We start from the raw sequence: 20,000 nt of genomic DNA on the forward strand, positions 1-20,000 counted from the left end.
CACACACACACACACACACACACACACACACACACACACACACACACACACACACAATCCAGTGGATTGTTGGCGTGTGTCTAAGTGGGGGCATGTAGGTTTAAGTGTTGGAACTAACATTTAAGACGAGCAAACGTCTTGTTTCATGAAAGGTTTCAACACACGCTTTTGAGTTTGACGTTAATTGATTTATTTGACTGTTAAACAACTTTCGGATGGAATTGAAAGAAAATGCTCTTGTTTGAACTGGCCATTCTCTGTCGATTGTTATCGATCACGAATCACCCGTATTCAGACGATTAAAAATGATTGGTCTCTCAGTAAGCTTGGAATACGTGCGCTAAACGAAATTTAATCATGGTCGAAATAGCAAACTCATCTGAATCAATCCACTGACTACTGTTTGGAGCAGGAAAACATGAAATCAAGCGAACACTTTGAGTTGCTTTCCTGTAAGCTTACATTCCGGTGTAGCACGAGAAAATTACTCCCACGAACTGTTTACTCCCGAATAAAAATTTCGTACGAAAATTGTACTCCCCTTACAAACAATTTACTCCCCCATAACACGAGAAAATTAGTCCCCCCGACAGTTGTACTCTGAGTAAAAATTGTACTCCCAATTCACGAAAACATTACTCCCCCTAGCACGAGGAAATGACTCCCCACGACAGTTGTACTCCGAGTAAACATTTCGTACGAAAATTGTACTCCCCATTCACGAAAAATGTACTCCCCCTAGCACGTGAGAATTACTCCCTACGACAGGTATACTCCCGAGTAAAATTGTACGTACGAAAATGTTACTCCCCGAACACATTTGGCAAACAAATTATTATTCCCCTTACAAAAACATATTCCCCTTATTACACAGAAGTTCTTCCCCTCATTTTGCAACAGACTTTTACGTCAGACGTACTAGCGCCAACAGTAACAATTACTGATATCAATGTGAAAGTTAATATTTATCACTGATATTGACTATTATCACTCAAAATTACAGAAACCACAATGAGATAATTACAAATATTATGTTTGCACTTCTATACCGTCCGTAGAGTGAGCCTAAAGTGATGACTCATATTTTCTTCTTCTTCTTTTTCTTCTTCTTCTTCTGCGTTCATGGGCTGAAACTCCCTCGTACACTCATGTCAAATTTTGAATACATATAGGTTACACACTCCGAGTCCTGGATATCTTGCTCATTTTCCCAAGGGTCGATTTTCAGGTATTCCCCAGCTTTCGGTTCAGTTCGACAACCAGAGTTTTCCCCCTTCATTTTGTTATTGTTTTTCTCAAAAATACTTTGTTTTTGAGTTTTGTTTTGTGAATGTTTGGTAAAACAAAATATGAAATTGTTGTCCTGGTTGAGCATGAAATACACTATAGTACTCAGACATGTACCACACAGCGTGTTCAGCTCATCAGCTAACCGAGGTGAAGAAGCAGGTCATGGGATAAAAAGAAATCAGCGCCTAAATTTGATTCGTCAGAAACGAAGCTCAAACACGGGAGCTATTCAAGGTTTGGCAAAACATTTTCAGCTAGACTTGGAAATTCAGACGAGGGTTGTGGCGTATGTGATAGAGAAAGCATGTGTGTGTGTGTGTGTGTGTGTGTGTGTGTGTGTGTGTGTGTGTGTGTGTGTGTGTGTGTGTGTGTGTGTGTGTGTGTGTGCGTGTGTGTGTGCGTGTATGTGTGTCTGTGTTGTGTGTCTGTGCGTGCGAGTGTGTTTGTGTGCGAGTGTGTGCGTGGTGCGTGGGTGCGTGAGTACGTGAGTGCGTTCGTGCGCGCGCCCGCGCTCGTGCGCGTATGTATGTTTGTGTGTGTGTATGTGTGTGTGTGTGTGAGAGTGTGCATGTGGGAGTGTGTGTGTGTGTGTGTGTGTGTGTGTGTGTGTGTGTGTGTGTGTGTGTGTGTGTGTGAGTGTGTGTTTGGAGCAATTTCTCGGTAAACTACTTCGCAGATCTTCATGACACTTTACAAACACATTTTTGGAGGTGACATCCCCAGACTTGATGATCCGATTTTTCAAAACAGTTCAGGCGGCTTTGTCACGACCTCATTTTTTGAACAAACAAGCAAACAAACAAACAAACACACACACACAAACAAACAAACAAACAAACAAACAAACAAACAGACAAACAGACAAACAAACAAACAACAGATCTAACAACAAGTTGAGAAAGAACAGGTCAAGAAAATAAACATACACCCAAACAAACTAACAATTGTTAATTTATTACAAGAACACCATGAGGAGAAACTTATTCTGACAGAAAAAAAAATAGAGGGGTAAAATGTGTGTACAGGGAGTACTTTTTTCGTACGTCGAACAAAAGGAAAGTTCTCCACAAAGTTTTTACTCCGGAGTACAAATCTCGTTACGAGAGTACAAATTTTGTATTACACCGGCTAGCATAGCTGCCTTGCATGTTTGTAAATGTTTTGTACCGGACTTTGTCGTCTAGCTTTCAACTCAGGCGATTTTGTTCACATATCAAACTTCAGGTTTCAGTCACTGTTTGCTTAAAGAAGACGACAAAAAAAGAACTAGTGTCATGTTTGAACCGATGGGAACGATATGTAACTAATTGCTGCGCACAGATCAATTTTGAATATATGACGCGTAAGTTTTCACAAACGCTACACTGAATTCAAGCGGATATTTTCTTTGGATTACCCACTCGGACGTTCATATCTTCATGTAAACCTGCAGTGAGGGTGATTTTCAAATAATATTGAATCGAATACGCGGTCCTTGCAGGCAGTGCGAACGCAGACTTTCTTGTATCGAAACAAACTCACCCATCTTGCAGGGTAGATCGCAAATTACGGTTAATTACTCTCTTAAAAAAAGAAACGGGGTTCTGCTTGTATTCACATACAAACCGCCATGCCTTTGCACCTATGAAGGCAGAAGACAGGCAACTTTAAATCTGCTAGTCGCGTGGAGTTAATTAATTGTGAATAGTGAAACTGTTTCCGTAGCAATATGTTGAAAATGACAATTAGTGCAATTGCACGATGCTTCCTATTTCTAACCATCCTAAATTACCACGCTACGGCTGTTTGGCCAGGATACTATTTCCATAAAAGCGGATTAAATGACGTGATATTCTCAGATGACGTAATCTTCGAAAGTGAAGTGAGATCAAAGCTGGACTGCAGCAAGCTTTGCTCTATTCGGCGTTGCTGCGTCACATTCACTCTCGACATCATTCCTATGACGTCAAAGTGGAGATGTAGAGGGCATTCCTCGTATATGACGTCAAACCAAGGCCAGTCTCTTGTTCCCGGTGCGACATCCTACATCCGTAAAAAGCCTGGTGAGTATCGAAGAAAAACAAACAGCAGATTTATATAAATAAATTGTATTAACCGCTCCTTCAGTCTGACCACAGCACACAATGCAAAAATATTTCGTTAAGATCTTAGAAAACAAACAGCGTTTTGACAATAAACAGAACACTGCAAAACGATTCTGTTTTTGATCTTATGAAAAAACTTTCTGTCCGCGTATTCAACAATGGACTGCTGAAATACTGAATCAGTTAAACACATATCAGACCAAGCAAAGAAATATACAAATCCTTTGATATAAATCAAGCAATATCGATATATATATGTCTAGCTGTCTGTCTATCTGTCTGTCTGTCTGTCTGTCTGTCTGTCTGTCTGTCTGTCTGACTGTCTGTCAGTCTGTCTGTCTGTCTCTTTCTGTATCTTTATCTTAACTTAGTACATTTGTCTGTAGATATATGCAAAATCGTGATTTTTTTTGGACGTAATTAGTGAACAATCATATGACGCATTTTAACACTCTTTTTAGAACATTGCATAACATATGAAAAAAATACCAGGAAAATGTTATCCTGAAAGTTTGAAAGCGTTCCACTGGGTCATCGCTTAAATACAGCGCTTAAGTCCTTGTAGCCCGCAAAATTGACCCGGCCAACATCTCCCGTTATTGAGATCCACACCTGCATCTGTGGGGATAGCATAGCACACAAAATACACAAGCTAGCTAAACAAAACAACATGACTGACTGACTATTAGGGTTTAACGTCCTCTTAGACCAACTGGTCTATATTGGGACAGGTATTGGTAATACGCTGAAGATAATTATGGTGTGATACTTTGATTCGAACAAGCCCGCTGTGGCTTTCTTCTTCGACAAACCAGCATTGGGTTTGTCTCGTCAAAGTATCGAAATACGATCATGATAATCAGAGACGAGAGATGATGCATGCGTGTCTGCAAGCCCTGATATTTTCGCTGTGAACGTGGGATCTTTTTCGCGCGCATGTGTGCACACGGGGGTGTTCGGACACCGAAGAGAGTCTGCACAAAGTTGACTCCGAGAAATAAATCTCTCGCCGAACGTGGGGATCGAACCCACGCTGATAGTGACCAACTGGCTACAAAGCCAGCGCGCTACCAACTGAGCTACGTCCCCGCCCCAAACAACATGTCCTGGGTAGACTTTCTTCTCGTATGCAAAAGTTGCAAAGTTTGGCCTATTATGATTTTTCGCCGATTTGAATTGTTCCCTTCCGTTTTTGTCACCTTGATAGGGGTTCCTTTATTTGAGCTTCGGTCACGTGATCTTTGTTAAAGAATTCTTTTTGCGAACGTTATGTATGTATGTATGTATGTATGTATGTATGTATGTATGTATGTATGTATGTATGTATGTATGTATGTATGTATGTATGTATGTATGTATGTATGTATGTATGTATGTATGTATGTATGTATGTATGTATGTATGTATGTATGTATGTATGTATGTATGTATGTATGTATGTATGTAAGTATATATGTATGTATGCACGTATGTATGTATGAATGTGTATGTGTGTGTGTGTGTGTGTGTGTGTATGTGTGTGTGTGTGTGTGTGTGTGTGTGTGTAAGCCTATTTATGTATGTAAGTATGTGTGTGTGTGTGTGTGTGTGTGTGTGTGTGTGTGTGTGTGTGTGTGTGTGTGTATGTATGTATGTATGTATGTTTGTATCTATATATATATACGACTAGTGTCTGTGTGTCTGTGTGTCTGTGTGTCTGTCTGTCTGTGCGCGATGCACGGCCAAAGTTCTCGATGGATCTGCTTCAAATTTGGTGGGCTTATTCAGAGAGACCCCGGACACAACCTCATCGATGAGATATTTGAACACGTGCTCTCAGCGCGCAGCGCTGAACCGATTTTGGTTTTTCTCTGTTTTTCTCTGGATCCATTCCCAGTAACTCTTCCTTATCTTCTCCAGTGTTTTCAGCGTTTATCTCCCTTCCTTCGTGTGGCTTCAATCCATATTCCCGTTACTACGTTACTCTTTTTAGAATGTCACGATTGCACCCGTAAGTTGTTCTTACTGTAAAAGTAAAAAGGTCGAATCAATTTATAGCCACGCGAAAAATACACTGTCATCTATCTCTATATATTTATAGATATAGATATACATATATATATATATATATATACGGCTTCTCTGTGTGTGTGTGTGTGTGTGTGTGTGTTTGTGTGTGTGTGTGGGCAACACCTGTGGATTGTAGAGTTCTGTTTGTGATGTGGTCTAGCGGCATTGGTGTGTCAGTAAGTTCAAGCCTTCCTTCAAGAAGCATAACAGTTCATCTCAGTCCCGTTTGAGTGGACTTCGCCTTCAAAGGTGATTGTGATGTTTAGGCACTCAGTTACATTTGGCGTCGTCGACAGCGATGGGACTCGACATGAAATGTTCATTTTTCATTTCATTTTTTTTTATTTTCATTACTTTATTGTCCCATCGCTGGGAAATTCGGGTCGCTTCCTCCCAGTGGAAAGCTAGCAGCAACGGAGTCGCGCTACCCAGGTGTCTGCGTGTTTAGGTGTATTCAGCCACCTGCACTTATGGCAGAATGACCAAGGTCTTTTACGTGCCCTTGTGATGACACGGGGGTGGGACATGGCTTCCGTCTCTGGGTCTGCACATTAAGTTGACCCGTGTCCGTCCCGGCCCGGATTCGAACCAGCGACCTTTCGATCACAAGTCCAGTGCTCTTCCAACTGAGCTACCGGGCCCCCTAAATTCAGGCCACTGAATCATTTTCGTGCTGTTCCCATTCCACATGGGAGTGACCTAAGTTCATTCAAAGGGGGTCGAGTGTGACAGGGAGACTACCGTCGCCCTTCACAGCAGACTCTGCAGAGTTGTTCGCCTTAGAAGTTGTGGGCTTTCCTTGGATGTACCCGTAACTTACTGTAAAAGTGAAAAGGTCGAATCAATTTATAGCCACACGAAAAATCCACTGTCATCTATCTCTATATATCTATAGATATAGATAGATATATACGGCTTCTGTGTCTGTGTCTATGTATGTGTGTATGTGTGTGTGTGTGTGGAAGCAACACCTGTGGATTGTAGAGTTCTGTTTGTGATGGGGTCTGGCGACTTTTGTCTGTCTGTATGTTCTGGCATTTGAGAAGCCATAACAGATAATATAGGGCTTAGAAATAAGCTCTAAAATTCTCAATCCCGTTTGACAGGACTTCGCCTTCAAAGGTGATTGTGGTGAACCGCCACGCTGGCTGTCTCTGTCTCGCGATTCCTCTAGTCTATATATATATATCTATTTAACCATCTATTTAACCATCTATCTACTATCTAGCTATCCGGCTGTCTAGATATATGTGTTTTTGGTCCGATCTCAATTTGATCTCATTACGAGGAACGCAACTCCACATTATATGCGACTGATTGATTGACTTTTTGATTGTTCAATTGGTAGATTAGTTGACAGGCGATTGATGGAGAAGGTGTGTCTGTCTATCTTTCTGTTTTGTTATGTGTTTGTAACAGATCAACTACCCAGAACATGCGCACAAGCAACCCATTTGGAAAAGGATTGCAGTGGTGTACACGAACTCAACATTAGCTCACAGTTTCCCGCACTTCAAGTCGTCTGTATCGAAGACTGGACGGTAAAACTGTGTGTGTGTGTGTGTGTGTGTGTGTGTGTGTGTGTGTGTGTGCGTGTGTGTGTACGTGTGTGTGTGTGTACGTGTGTGTGTGTGTGTGTGTACGTGTATGTGTGTGTGTGTGTTTGTGTTTCCGTGTGTGTGTGTGTGTGTGTGTGTGTGTGTGTGTGTGTGTGTGTGTGTGTGTGTGTGTGTGTGTCCGTGAAACCTTGACCTCAGTATATTGAAACTCTTTTTTTCTATGTCCATCTCTCATTTTATTAATTAAAATTGTTTTGACACTGTCGATGACGAAGAAGAGACATGTGTGTTCCTTTCTGTGTTGTTTTCCCCTGTACTGTGTAAAGATAATCCTCCCCAAGAGTAGAGCAATCCGATTTTACCGTTGTTTTTATCTGTGAAAGGTGATCTTAATGCGTCAGAACAGCAGCGTCGATTTCTACCGAGGATGGACAGATTACGTGAACGGATTTGGGGATCTTGCTGAGGCGTATTGGCTGGGTAAGCATACAATTATACTGAACAACAAATAAGAGAGGATTTACCTTTTATATGTATACTTTACAATTAATAGATAACATATTATTCAGGATGTGAACGAAAGAATAAATTTGAAATCAATGATGAGCAAGGAACGGTCCAATCAGTTAATGAAGCAGAAAAGCATTGCATCCATATATCCATGTGCTACAGTATCTCAATTGAATAAACAACAAGGTAAGTCCGGTATGTGTATGCATGAATAACATCTTGAAAATGTTATACGTTTATTTCTCTGAGTGGATATAATTATGGTCTTTAGGAAAGGGAAGACATACGCAGAAAACACAACTGCAAATGCATGCAATGATGCATGAACGTTCAGGCGACTCGAGAAATGTAATTACGCCAGCCATCTTATCGTTGTGATGCTTGCTATATCTCACTTATTCGGTCCTATATGAATGTTTCTATTCTGGTAAAATGTGTTCTGAAATCATTAAAAACACAACTCTTGCTGATAACAAGGCCTACTTGTATGTGGAAAGTCAGTCAATAAAGTATAAGGCAGTACGCCTATGAAAATGATAAGTTGTGACGTCGTCTGCACAGCATTCAATACAGGGTCGGTCTTTTTCGTCCCTATAGGGCTTGAGGCAATTCACCAGATGACGTCAAACACGCCTCACGACTTGAGAGTGGAACTGGAGGATTGGAATGACATCAAAGCGACGGCGGAGTACAGCGGATTCTCACTCTCATCGGCCTCCGACAACTACACGCTCTTCTTTCAGAGCTTTGTCGGAGGTGACGCAGGTATATATTGCAGCTGTGAAAAATAAACATGACACGTTTTTTTCTGACTTGTAAGATTGTATTGTCTTTTAAATGACAGACGATCGAGGAAGAATATTCTGCGGCCTAAAACTTCAAATAAACATGCAAGGTGCAGAAAAAAAAACTGACAATCGTAACGCATGTAAAACAAGTTTGACATTTATCACCTGCACCTTTTCGTCTCCAGCGGGAGATGTTCTTCTTGTTCTTCGGCTTCTTTTCTTTTGTTAAAATGTTTTCCTTGTTCTTGTTCTTGTTCTTGTATTTTTTGTTCTTGTTCTTCTTGTTCTTCTTGTTCTTCTTTTTCTTGTTCTTCGATCTTCTTCAGAATCTGACGCTAAAGATAAAGCTGCACAAGAGCAGCAGGTTTGCGTTTGTTGTAGCTGTCATCGTCCTCATCGCTGTGTATGTAGAAATAAACGGCCTTTTCGTTGTTGTTCTTGTAGCGTTAATTGTTGTAACTGGCAGTATACGTGCGCGTGCGTGTATGCACATGTGTATATGATAGTGTGCATGCCATTATTTCTGTTTCTCTTCGTGCAGGGGACAGCCTTACTTACCATAACAGATCTGAGTTCACCACCAAAGATCGCCACAATGACCTATACATTGCAAACTGTGCAAACAAGTATCTGGGAGCCTGGTGGTACGTGTCATGCCATAGGTCTAACCTGTGCGGGGTGTTCACATCCCACAACACTACTGCCCATGGGCAAGGAATCCAATGGTCCACATGGAAAGGCCAAAATTATTCTCTCAAGTTTGCTCAGATGATGGTCAGGCCTTCTCAATAATGTCATAGACACAAACGCGCACACACGCACATGTGTACGCCCGCCCGCCCGCCCGCCCGCCCGCACGCACGCACGCTCGCACGCACGCACGCACGCACGCAAGCACGCCTTTACGCACGCCTGCACGCACGCACATACACACACACACACACACACACACACACACACACACACACAGACACACACAGACACACACATACAGGCCTTCTCAATGTCACGGATACAAACGCATACACACACACGCACACGCACACACGCATGCACACACACACATAGACACACACACACACACACACATTCTCACACACACACACACACACACACACACACACACACACACACACACACAGACACACGCACACAAACAGACACACACACACACACGCAAACAGACAGACACACACACACACACACACACACACACACACAGACACACACACACACACACACAGAGCAATAATTGACTATATTTGATAATACAGTCTGGTTACTACAACATTCGCCATGGAGTTGATCAGAGCTATGACAAGTGCGGCATGTTTTGTTAGACATTCGGCGCTTGTTGTCATCATTTTAACGACTTTTCATTCATAATGAGCTGGGTAAAAAAAACTAAATACAACAACAACAACAACAACAACAACAACAACAACAACAACAAACACCCATTGTTGATGGTACGACATCGCATGTTCCCGTGGGTGCGGGAAGAAGATTACCAATAAATAATTAAAAGCAAACCCATTGAAAACGCTCGGAGTTTCTTGTTTGGCCTCTTTTCATTAGCGTTTCCCTAGACAACGACCAGACAACGACAGTACACACTGTCTCGCAGTGTTCGAGTGAATTTCAAAGACGAGCAAACCGAAAACTCTGAACAAAAACCAAAGTACAATCAAATGGCAGCAGGAAAATAAACGATAAGGTTGTAAATGAACACATGAAACCTACCCAACCAACGATGGCATTAGCCTGTCTATTAGCAAATCCACTTGTGACATTTAGTCAAGTTTTGATAAATGTTTTACATTGACGGGGAATCGAGACGAGGATGTGGTGTATGTGTGTGTGAGTGTATAGATCGGTTCCGAGAAAACTACTGGACCGATCTTCATGAACATTCACATTAGAGGTCCTGGGTAAAATATCCCAAGACGATATTTCTTTTTTCCGACACGTCTTCGATGAGGTCAATTCCGGCTTTTTGTGAAAGTTGAGGCGGCACTGTCACGCTCTCATTTTTCAACCAACTTGGTTGAAATTTTGGTCAAGCAATCTTTAATAGAGTCCGGACTATGGGATTGCATTGCGGTTTGGAAGTTTAAAAATAGTTAATTAGTATGCTCATTTAAGTTGTCATTAAAATCGATTTTTCGCAAACAGATTTAAAATTGATTGCATCGTATTCTTTATCAAATTCTGAATCTAAAAATATATACATATGTCATGTTTACTACGATTAAATTAAAAAATCAATCCACAAATGATTTCATCTTATTCTTTATGATTACCTGATTCCAAAAACATACAGCGCTTTCCTGCTTGCTGCAATACGCTATACTGGCTTGTCAATTTTACTTCGTGTTGCACGGGAACAATGAGCGATTTCTTTGCCGTAGGGATTGACGAAGCTGTTGGTGAACAAATACAGTGGGTTGAGTTTTATTCTGTGTGTCCAACAGATTGACTAAATGTTGTAATTTCGCCTTACGCGACTTGACATGTTTTGATCGTGTTTGCGTCACATATGTAGGGAGAAAAATGAGCCTACAAGTCGAACCGATAGAACCCGGATGTTCACATATGCTGACAGAGCAAGAGATCGCTTCGGCCAGTCGGTTTATCGAAAAACTAAGCACCGATCATACTTGTAAGTTGTTTGACAGTGTCATCAACTGAAACAGTGAAGCACACAACTTTGACTGACTGACCAACTGAGAACAGTTGTCGCGCTTGTCTTCATTTACAGCAGTGGTGTTGGGCCCCGAATATGCATTTTGAAACCTGGGTCGACAGCATGACTCTATGTCCGTGACTTCGCTATCATTTTTTGTGCAAATAAAATGATGACAAAAACGATGTTTGTTGGGTTGTTTTTGTTAGACCAGTTTTTTTTTTCGGTCTTTTGGGAGAATATCGCCTTCAACAATAACGACAACAACCACAAACAACAACCACAACCACCACAACCACAACAACAACAACAACACCACCAACAACAACAACAATCTTGCAAAAAAAGGTGGATTTTGAACACTACTGGTCGTTTCTTATTGACATTGAGTTTCGAGAGTACGTAGTTGAACATTCTAGTGATCTAGGGGCATAACGACAGATAGTTTTTCTGACAAACCCTTCTTTAAAAGACGGCGACATCCTCTGGTATGAGTAAAAAAAAAGAAAGGCCACGCACAAACTCCCCCTACAGCTGCTGTGAGGTGATAACAGTAAAGTATTTATGTGTTGAAATAAAGCTATCTCTATACTTTTGCACAGAGCGGGTGTGTGTGGAAGAAGCCTTGATGTTGGTTGTCCCGAAAACATTCTGTAACGTTTGTTTTATGTAAGCATAGCGCGTGATGATTTCAGTGGCCAATTTTGGAAATGCCTTTCGTTTGTGTGTGTGTGTGTGTGTGTGTGTGTGTGTGTGTGTGTGTGTGTGCGTGTGTGTGTGTGTGTGTGTGTATATATGTGTGTGTGTGTGTGTGTGTGTTTGCGTGTGTGCGTGCGTGTGCGTGTGTGTGTTTGCGTGTGTGCGTGCGTGTGCGTGATTGCGTTCGAGTGTGTGTGTGTGTGTGTGTGTGTGTGTGTGTGGTGGACCGGAATATAAAGGCCCTTGTAAACCATCACATTGTCAATCACAACGCTGATTGTGCTTTTACACGGAATAATTGCAAACTTCATCTTAGGCTCATTCGCAAAATCAAAACTCTGACTGCCATTTATGCAGAGTGATGATTTTGTGATAACTTACGCGGCATATTGACACTGATATAGATTACAAACAAATCATGTTGCACAGAAAGCTGTCAGGGATTTGAGTTTTGCTATGTGTCCAAATAGTCTTATCTCTTTGAAAATCAAGGATAGACTAATGTGAAATAGTGAGAACAATTGTCTATACGGAAAGGTCTGAATGTTTAGAGCGTTTAAGAATTAAAAAACACACCGAAAAACAAGAAGACGTGTTGATGTATTAAACGTTTGATTGTCTACATACTAAACGAAGCTTTTTGATTCTTGATTATTGAGTTTGGAAAGTTTGCAGTCTGTTTGTTTGAACTTAAAAGAATTTGAGACGACCAAATGTTAAACTTCACAGGAACTATTGACGAGGGCTATTTGATGCAGACGTTTCCATTGATTTCTTTTCCATGTTACAGACATATCCCTTGAAAATGGCAGACAGTATTGTGTTTGAACTTTCCCTACTCTGTCGTCATTTATTGATCACAGATTTACCTTTTTTTGAACAAAATAAGCAAAATAAGCATTATACGCATGGCAGACATGCATTTAGCTATTTAATAGAACAGCAATAGACATTACCGTTTAACCGACAAGACTCATCCCTTAAGGGAACACTTTAATTTGATTTCCTACAATCCTACTTTCACAGCTGTCTTGTGTAAGTTTTAATGGACCGTTCGTGAACACGTAGCAGTCACTGAGACAATTCTAGACCTATCAAACTTCATTTTTTAATCCCTGGTGGGTTTTTTCTTCAAACTGAAACGTTATTTATGTGATTGTTGTACACCGACCAATTGTTTATTAATTCATTTTTTAGCAGCCAACGCGTAGGTTTTCACAACCGTTATACAGAAGGACAGCTCTAGTCGTGTTACAATGTTCAGAGATGATTACAAATGATTTTGAAACCGCATAATTATCATCGTTAGACTGCGATCGAAGTCTGTCTCTTTTCGACAAACATAGTCTTGTTTACATTTATAATTTTTAAAAATTACATGCTATATTACAGTCGAAAAGGCAGTAGACACGCAACTTTGAATCTTTCATTCGCTCAGGGGGTAATACTGGTGAATAGTGAAATTGTGTCCGTACAAAAATGTTGAAAAAGACATTAAGTACGGGAGCACTTTGCTTCCTATTTCTAGCCATCATAAACTACCACGCTTCTGCTTTTGGGTCCTGGAAAGATTTTTATAGAAGCGAATTTGATGACGTGATATTCTCGGATGATGTCATCTTCCAAAGCGCGGCGCGATCAAAGCTGGAATGCAGCATTCAGTGCTCGAACCAGCGTTGCTGCGTCACATTCACTCTCGATGTCATTCCCATGACGTCAAAGTGGAGATGTAGAGGATATTCCTCGTATATGACGTCACAGCAAAGTCAGTCCCCAGTTCCTGGTGCAGCGTCTTACATTCAGAGAAAGCCGGGTGAGTATCTGACTATTTATCAGAAGTACTGTAGACAAATGCATTAGATAAATCGATTCTTTAGTATGAACAGTACGATTTGTTTTACAATAAACAGGACAAGGTAATCTGTCTAAATCGTGATCTTACTGCATACTGTGGCCAATTTTTTTTTCCCGTATCCTAAGACTGACTGCTGTAATTTTAATTCAGGTATGTCCGAACAAACAACGAACATAAGACAATCATAATACCTTCCTGATTGTGAAAACAGCCATGCGGACCAACACATATATAAATGTCAAGGATTTTACATGAGATGAAAACATCTTGTTACTTCGACACATGCAAAGAAATCATACTTTCTTCTTGCACTACGTCGGTGTTTTTCTGACATAGAGAGAACACGAAAACAAGAAATTGTTTCGACATATTGCATACTATCATATTTGTATTTTTTCCTGGCGTGGGTAACATTCATTGAAACATACACACCTTTCAAATGGTTTACATCGAAAGAAAAGTATGTTTACACTAGATTATCAAAAACCCTTATGTAAGTCTATTTATCTGTGTATCTTCTAATCTGTCTGTCTATCTGTCTGTCTGTCCCATAACGTCTGAACTATTTGATTTTACACGAACTGCTTTGACTGAGTTTGTGTTTGTGACGTATTGATTGATATAATAATAGATTAATTGATATGATGGAGTTTGCCTCTCAATCAGTTTATTTGATTGTTTGTAACAGATGTACTTCCTCGGACATGCGCAGAGGCAAAACAAATGGGACAGGACTGCAGTGCTGTACAAAAACTCAACATAAGCTCACAGTTTTCAGCACTGGAAGCCGCCTGTGACGAAGACTGGACGGTAACAGTGTATCATTATCACAAATCTGTCCATGTATCTGTGTGTATCTATGTGTGTGTGTGTGTGTGTGTGTGTGTGTGTGTGTGTGTGTGTGTGTGTGTGTGTGTGTGTGTGTGTGTGTGTGTGATGCGTGCGTGCGCGTATGCGTCCGTGCTTGCGTGTTTGCGTGCGTGTGAAAATAATCATAATTCCACACGGGTTGCGAAGAATGTGTGTCTTCAATGCATTAAAACTGTATCTGCGATTTCTTACTTGAGAACTTTGAAAGACACAGTTATAAAATACTGTTTCCAAGTTGCTAGGCTTCACATCTTTACTCTCGAAACAGACAAGAGGAACCACCCATGACACAAACGGAGCTAGCTTAGCCTCTCAGTCGTATGTACATGGAATCCCAAGAAGTATAAAACATGGACACGGAAATGGACCACGGCTCGGCCAAACAACATTCTTCACATCATATATTTTTATATTTAGTCAAGTTTTGACTAAATATTTTAACATCGAGGGGGAATCGAAACGAGGGTCGTGGTGTATGTGCGTGTGTGTGTGTGTGTGTGTGTGTGTGTGTGTGTGTGTGTGTGTGTGTGTGTGTGTCTGTCTGTGTGTGTGTGTGTGTAGAGCGATTCAGACTAAACTACTGGACCGATCTTTATTAAATTTGACATGAGAGTTCCTGGGTATGAAATCCCCGAAGATTTTTTTCATTTTTTGGATAAATGTCTTTGATGACGTCAGATCCGGCTTTTCGTGAAAGTTGAGGCGGCACTGTCACGCCCTCATTTTTCAACCAAATTGGTTCAAATTTTGGTCAAGTAATCTTCGACAAAGCCCGGACTTCGGTATTGCATTTCAGCTTGGTGGCTTAAAAATTAATTAATGACTTTGGTCATTGAAAATCGCAAAAATGTAAAAAAAAAAACATTTATAAAACGATCCAAATTTACGTTTATCTTATTCTCCATCATTTGCTGATTCCAAAAACATATAAATATGTTATATTCGGATTAAAAACAAGCTCTGAAAATTAAATATATAAAAATTATTATCAAAATTAAATTGTCCAAATCAATTTAAAAACACTTTCATCTTATTCCTTGTCGGTTCCTGATTCCAAAAACATATAGATATGATATGTTTGGATTAAAAACACGCTCAGAAAGTTAAAACAAAGAGAGGTACAGAAAAGCGTGCTATCCTTCTTAGCGCAACTACTACCCCGCTCTTCTTGTCAATTTCACTGCCTTTGCCATGAGCGGTGGACTGACGATGCTACGAGTATACGGTCTTGCTGAAAAATGGCATTGCGTTCAGTTTCATTCTGTGAGTTCGACAGCTACTTGACTAAATAATTATTGTATTTTCGCCTTACGCGACTTGTTACTTCTTCTTCTTCTTCTTCTTCTTCTTCTTCTTCTTCTTCTTCTTCTTCTTCTTCTTTGTTCATTGGCTGAAACTCCCACGTTTACTCATGCTGTTGCACGGGTGGGTTTCTACGTGTGTCACCCCGCCATTCAGGCAGCCATAAGACGCTTTCTCGGGAGGTAGATATATATATTATTTATTCGACTTTACTGAAGACAGAAAAGTACTTGCTTGTACGAAGTCTTTCCTCTTCTGCTCCATAAGCGCGCACACACAAAACCCGCGTTCATACTGACTTTTGTCGTGTACAGGTGATCTTACGTCGGCACAACAGCACTGTTGATTTCTTCCGAGGATGGACAGACTACGTGAACGGTTTTGGTGATCTAGACGGGGCGTATTGGCTGGGTAGGCAAATTACACTTTGAATTAAGAGAGGCTTCTTGGTAACTAATATCTTAGTTTAAGCACTTAATGAAACCAAGAATAATTCATTTATCCACAGGAATCTATGGTCAATGCTTACGAGGAACATATTTCAATCAAGAAAACGAAAATCCAACTGAAAATGCATGCAGAATAAGTTAATCGTTGATAAGGGTTTGCACGTAATACTTAAACAACGCAAAGGAGCGGATTGTTTAAACTTATATGACGCAACGGACTTGTTCTCATAAAAAAGTATTATCAAAATAATAGCTCTTACCAAAGCCTATATTTGCCAGTTAAAAAAGACACCACACTTGGTGAAATTCATACAAAGTAAAACGCAATTTGCCAATGATTTCGCAATTTACGACATTTCGTACCCTACAACACAGACGAAAGTATAGTGTCTGAAAGAAGAAAATTAATTAGTCCTTATTACCGATCTCACCCAAATTGTTTAAAATATGAACAGTTAATGAATTGTAAATCTAAGATAAAACTAATGAAGCTAGCAAGATTTGTAGCCCATGTTATGATTTTAGTATGTTAGCGTTACATCTAGTTTCTTTGTTGGTATGTATATGTATGTAATACATGCTTTTGTTTTGTTTTGTGTTTTTACAAAAGGTGCATGGCATAATGGTATTGCCAATTTATTTCGGCTGTATATTATCGTTGTCTGGTTAATGTATACATATTATCTGTCTGATTTCTTACCAGATTTTGTTAAACCTATTTTTCTTTTCTTTTTGTTTGTATGTATGGAAGTGTATATTGCCAATTTATTTTGGTTGTATAGTATTGTTGTATTTGTCCGCTCAATTTGTATATAACTGTCTGATTTGTTACCTTTTTTTGTTAAAGTTATATCTTTGTTTCAAAGCCCTCTGGGCCCAAAACAATACAATACTTGACTTGACTTGACTTGACTTGACTTGACTTCTCTATTCCCAAGGGCTTGAGGCAATCTACCAGTTGACGTCAAACACGCGTCACGACTTGAGAGTGGAACTGGAGGACTGGGATGACGTCAGAGCGACGGCTGAGTACAGCGGATTTTCGCTCTCATCAGCCTCAGACAACTACACGCTCTTCGTTCAGAGCTTTGTCGGTGGAGACGCAGGTATTCATATTGTACCTGTGAAAAAAAGAAACACTTCTTTCTAGTACTAGTAAGAATGTGTGCGTGCGTGCGTGTTTGTGTGTGTGTGTGTGTATGTGCGCGATCGTGCTTGTGAGTATGTGTCTGTGTGTGTGTGTGTGGGGGGGGTATGGGTTGGGGGGTATGTGTGTGTGTGTGTGTGTGTGTGTGTGTGTGCGTGCGTAAGTGTGCGTGTATATCCAAGAGTGTGTATGTGTGTGCGTACGTTCGTATGCATGTGTGATTGCACAAGCGTGCGTGCGTGCGTGCGTGTCAGCTTGCGTGCGCGAGTGGTGCGTACACGCATGTGCGTGTGTTTGTGTGTCTATGTCTGAGTTTGTCTTCATCTCTGGGTGTCTCTGAGTGCAGGAGACAGTCTAACGGCCCACACAGGAACTCAGTTCTCCACCAAAGATCGCGACAACGACCGCCACAGCAGCGGCAAATGTGCACACACGCACGAGGGAGCCTGGTGGTACACTGCCTGCCACTCTTCTAACCTGTGCGGGGAGTTCAAATCCCACAATCCTCCTGCCCATGGGAAAGGAATCCAATGGTCCTCCTGGAAAGGCTACCATTATTCTCTCAAGTTTGCTCAAATGATGGTCAGGCCTACTCAATAACGCCAGAGATAAATGAAAATGCAAGAAAACCTTGCTCATTCCTGGCAAGCATTAAATCGCTTTTAGACGCACGCGGAGTCACTGCATGTTGTGTAGAGACCAAAAGCTCGACGACGAGTTTGCAAGAAGAAAACCGCTGACTAGTACAACATTTTAAATCGAGTGATATGGTGAGTTTTCGAATAAAAAATTGAACATTATTGATAATAGGCCACTTGTGAGTAGTCAAACGTTGAAAATGGAGAGAGATATCTTATGGAAAGCACAGTGTCCAGTGGCGCTTTTTAGAGGGGAATAATGATGGTCCTGTAAAAGGTTGTAGATTCTTGTTATGTTATATGAAGTCTTATATCGCGCGCGTATCTCCAGACTCGGACTCAAGGCGCAGGGATCTATTTATGCCGTGTGAGATGGAATGTTTTACACAATACATCACGCATTCACATCGACCAGCAGATCGCAGCCATTTTGGCGCATATCCTACTTTTCACGGCCTATTATTCCAAGTCACACGGGTATTTTGGTGGACATTTTTAATCTATGCCTATACAATTTTGCCAGGAAAGACCCTTTTGTCAATCGTGGGATCTTTAACGTGCACACCCCAATGTAGTGTACACGAAGATTCTTGTGTTTGATCGGCAAATTTGGTGTGTTGGCAGTTCAACATATCAGACCTTGATTACGAAAAATGTATGTTGTTTGAGACATATTTTTCTTTAAGAAGACAATCAAAACTCAGGCAAAATGGCCTCCACTTTCGAATTATCAGTTCATCTGTTTGTTGCAAAAAGGGGAATAATAAATACAATATTGACTCGAATTCGCCGTTTGCTCGTAATACTCTGATATTTTTATCATCTGGTCCGATGTTTTAACACTTTCACGTCCTCTCTGTCACTCTGTCGGCCTGTCTGTCTATCTGTCTGTCTGTCTGTCTGTCTGTCTGTCTGTCTGTCGGCCTGTCTGTCTATCTGTCTGTCTGTCTGTCTGTCTGTCTGTCTGTCTGCCTGCCTGTCTGTCTGTCTGTCTGTCCGTCAATCTACCGGTCTGTGTCTGTCAGTCTGTCTGTCTGTCTGTCTGTCTCTGTCTCTGTCTCTCTGTCTCTGTCTCTCTGTCTCTGTCTCTGTCTCTCTCTCTCTGTCTGTCTCTCTCTCTCTCTGTCTTAATTAGTCTCTCGGTCTCTGTCTGTCTGTCTATCAAAGTTATATCTGTCTGTCTATCAACATTCTGTCTGTCTGTTTCCCTCTGCCCCATTCAAACGATTTCTCACACATTTAATGGCGTTAATCCACTATTTCAATAGACCGTTTCGCCGGATCAACCCTTTTGACGAAGGATGTCCACATTATTACGTTTGATGTCAATTGATTTTCTTTTGCTGTGGCAGTAGATGTTAATGCACGTGGACAGAAAGAGTTCTCCGTACCCTTTCTGCTCTCGGGATTATTTTGATTGATCACAAAGACATCTACGCTCACTTGGAAAATCGAAGCATGCTATCCCCTCGGGACAACTACAGACAGATTGGGACGTAATTGACTAAACATCAGGCTGATTTAATTAAAATCAATTTTTTATTCTCGGCAGAACAAGAATAACGCTCCAAAGTGTACGAACAATAATCAAACTTTTTAAAATAAAAAACCCCAAGAAAGGTAAGTTGTTGGAACGTTGTTATTGACAGCAGTACGTTACAATCACACAAACTTTTGTAATCCATATTTCGTCGGCGGTGTTGCAGAAACATATTTCTTTCGTCTTTAGACTTACAAACAGGCTGAAAAGCAACTTTTTCCCAAACAAACAAGTTCTAGAAAGTTTGATGCTCTTCAATCGTGTTTTTCATGTATTTATATTCTTGTTTCTAATGCGAATTTGGACATGATAATACCTAAGAAAAAAAGGCCCACACATCGCTCCCAAAAGTATACCATAAAAATCGGCGTTACAAATAATACTACCGCGCAGGAGGAGTACCTATGCGTTGCAAAATGAAGAGTTTTAAAAGCTTATTACATGTCGTAGAATAGGCAAACAAATAGCACTCTTTGTGATATTTATTTTGGGTTACTTCCACTGAGTAACTTCCCTTGTTTCTTTTTAGATCAG

General features: G+C 40.7%; 2 protein-coding genes across 2 annotated transcripts; both read left to right on the forward strand.

Moving 5' to 3' along the window:
* Positions 1-6,852: 6,852 nt before the first annotated feature.
* LOC138970356 (microfibril-associated glycoprotein 4-like) lies at positions 6,853-9,082 on the forward strand. Its single transcript, XM_070342817.1, has 4 exons — positions 6,853-6,964; positions 7,366-7,462; positions 8,090-8,257; positions 8,822-9,082. Exons 2-4 carry the CDS (start codon positions 7,375-7,377, stop codon positions 9,070-9,072), a joined length of 507 nt encoding a protein of 168 aa, XP_070198918.1. The 5' UTR covers positions 6,853-6,964; positions 7,366-7,374; the 3' UTR covers positions 9,073-9,082.
* A 3,955-nt stretch (positions 9,083-13,037) lies between these two features.
* Positions 13,038-18,679, forward strand: LOC138970357 (microfibril-associated glycoprotein 4-like). The gene is made up of 5 exons (XM_070342818.1): positions 13,038-13,478; positions 14,209-14,330; positions 16,007-16,103; positions 17,080-17,247; positions 17,635-18,679. Exons 1-5 carry the CDS (start codon positions 13,145-13,147, stop codon positions 17,886-17,888), a joined length of 975 nt encoding a protein of 324 aa, XP_070198919.1. The 5' UTR covers positions 13,038-13,144; the 3' UTR covers positions 17,889-18,679.
* The last annotated feature ends 1,321 nt before the right edge of the window (positions 18,680-20,000 follow it).

This window comes from Littorina saxatilis, linkage group LG7, assembly GCF_037325665.1.
Source record: "Littorina saxatilis isolate snail1 linkage group LG7, US_GU_Lsax_2.0, whole genome shotgun sequence".
Classification (NCBI taxonomy): Eukaryota; Metazoa; Mollusca; class Gastropoda; order Littorinimorpha; family Littorinidae; genus Littorina; species Littorina saxatilis.

Coding starts and splice junctions, on each gene's coding strand:
- LOC138970357 (XM_070342818.1), top strand. CDS start 13,145: ATGTTGAAAAAGACATTAAGTACGGGAGCACTTTGCTTCCTATTTCTA. Junction 14,331..16,006: donor CCTGTGACGAAGACTGGACG/GTAACAGTGTAT, acceptor TGTCGTGTACAG/GTGATCTTACGTCGGCACAA. Junction 16,104..17,079: donor AGACGGGGCGTATTGGCTGG/GTAGGCAAATTA, acceptor TCTATTCCCAAG/GGCTTGAGGCAATCTACCAG.
- LOC138970356 (XM_070342817.1), top strand. CDS start 7,375: ATGCGTCAGAACAGCAGCGTCGATTTCTACCGAGGATGGACAGATTAC. Junction 7,463..8,089: donor TGCTGAGGCGTATTGGCTGG/GTAAGCATACAA, acceptor TCGTCCCTATAG/GGCTTGAGGCAATTCACCAG. Junction 8,258..8,821: donor CTTTGTCGGAGGTGACGCAG/GTATATATTGCA, acceptor CTCTTCGTGCAG/GGGACAGCCTTACTTACCAT.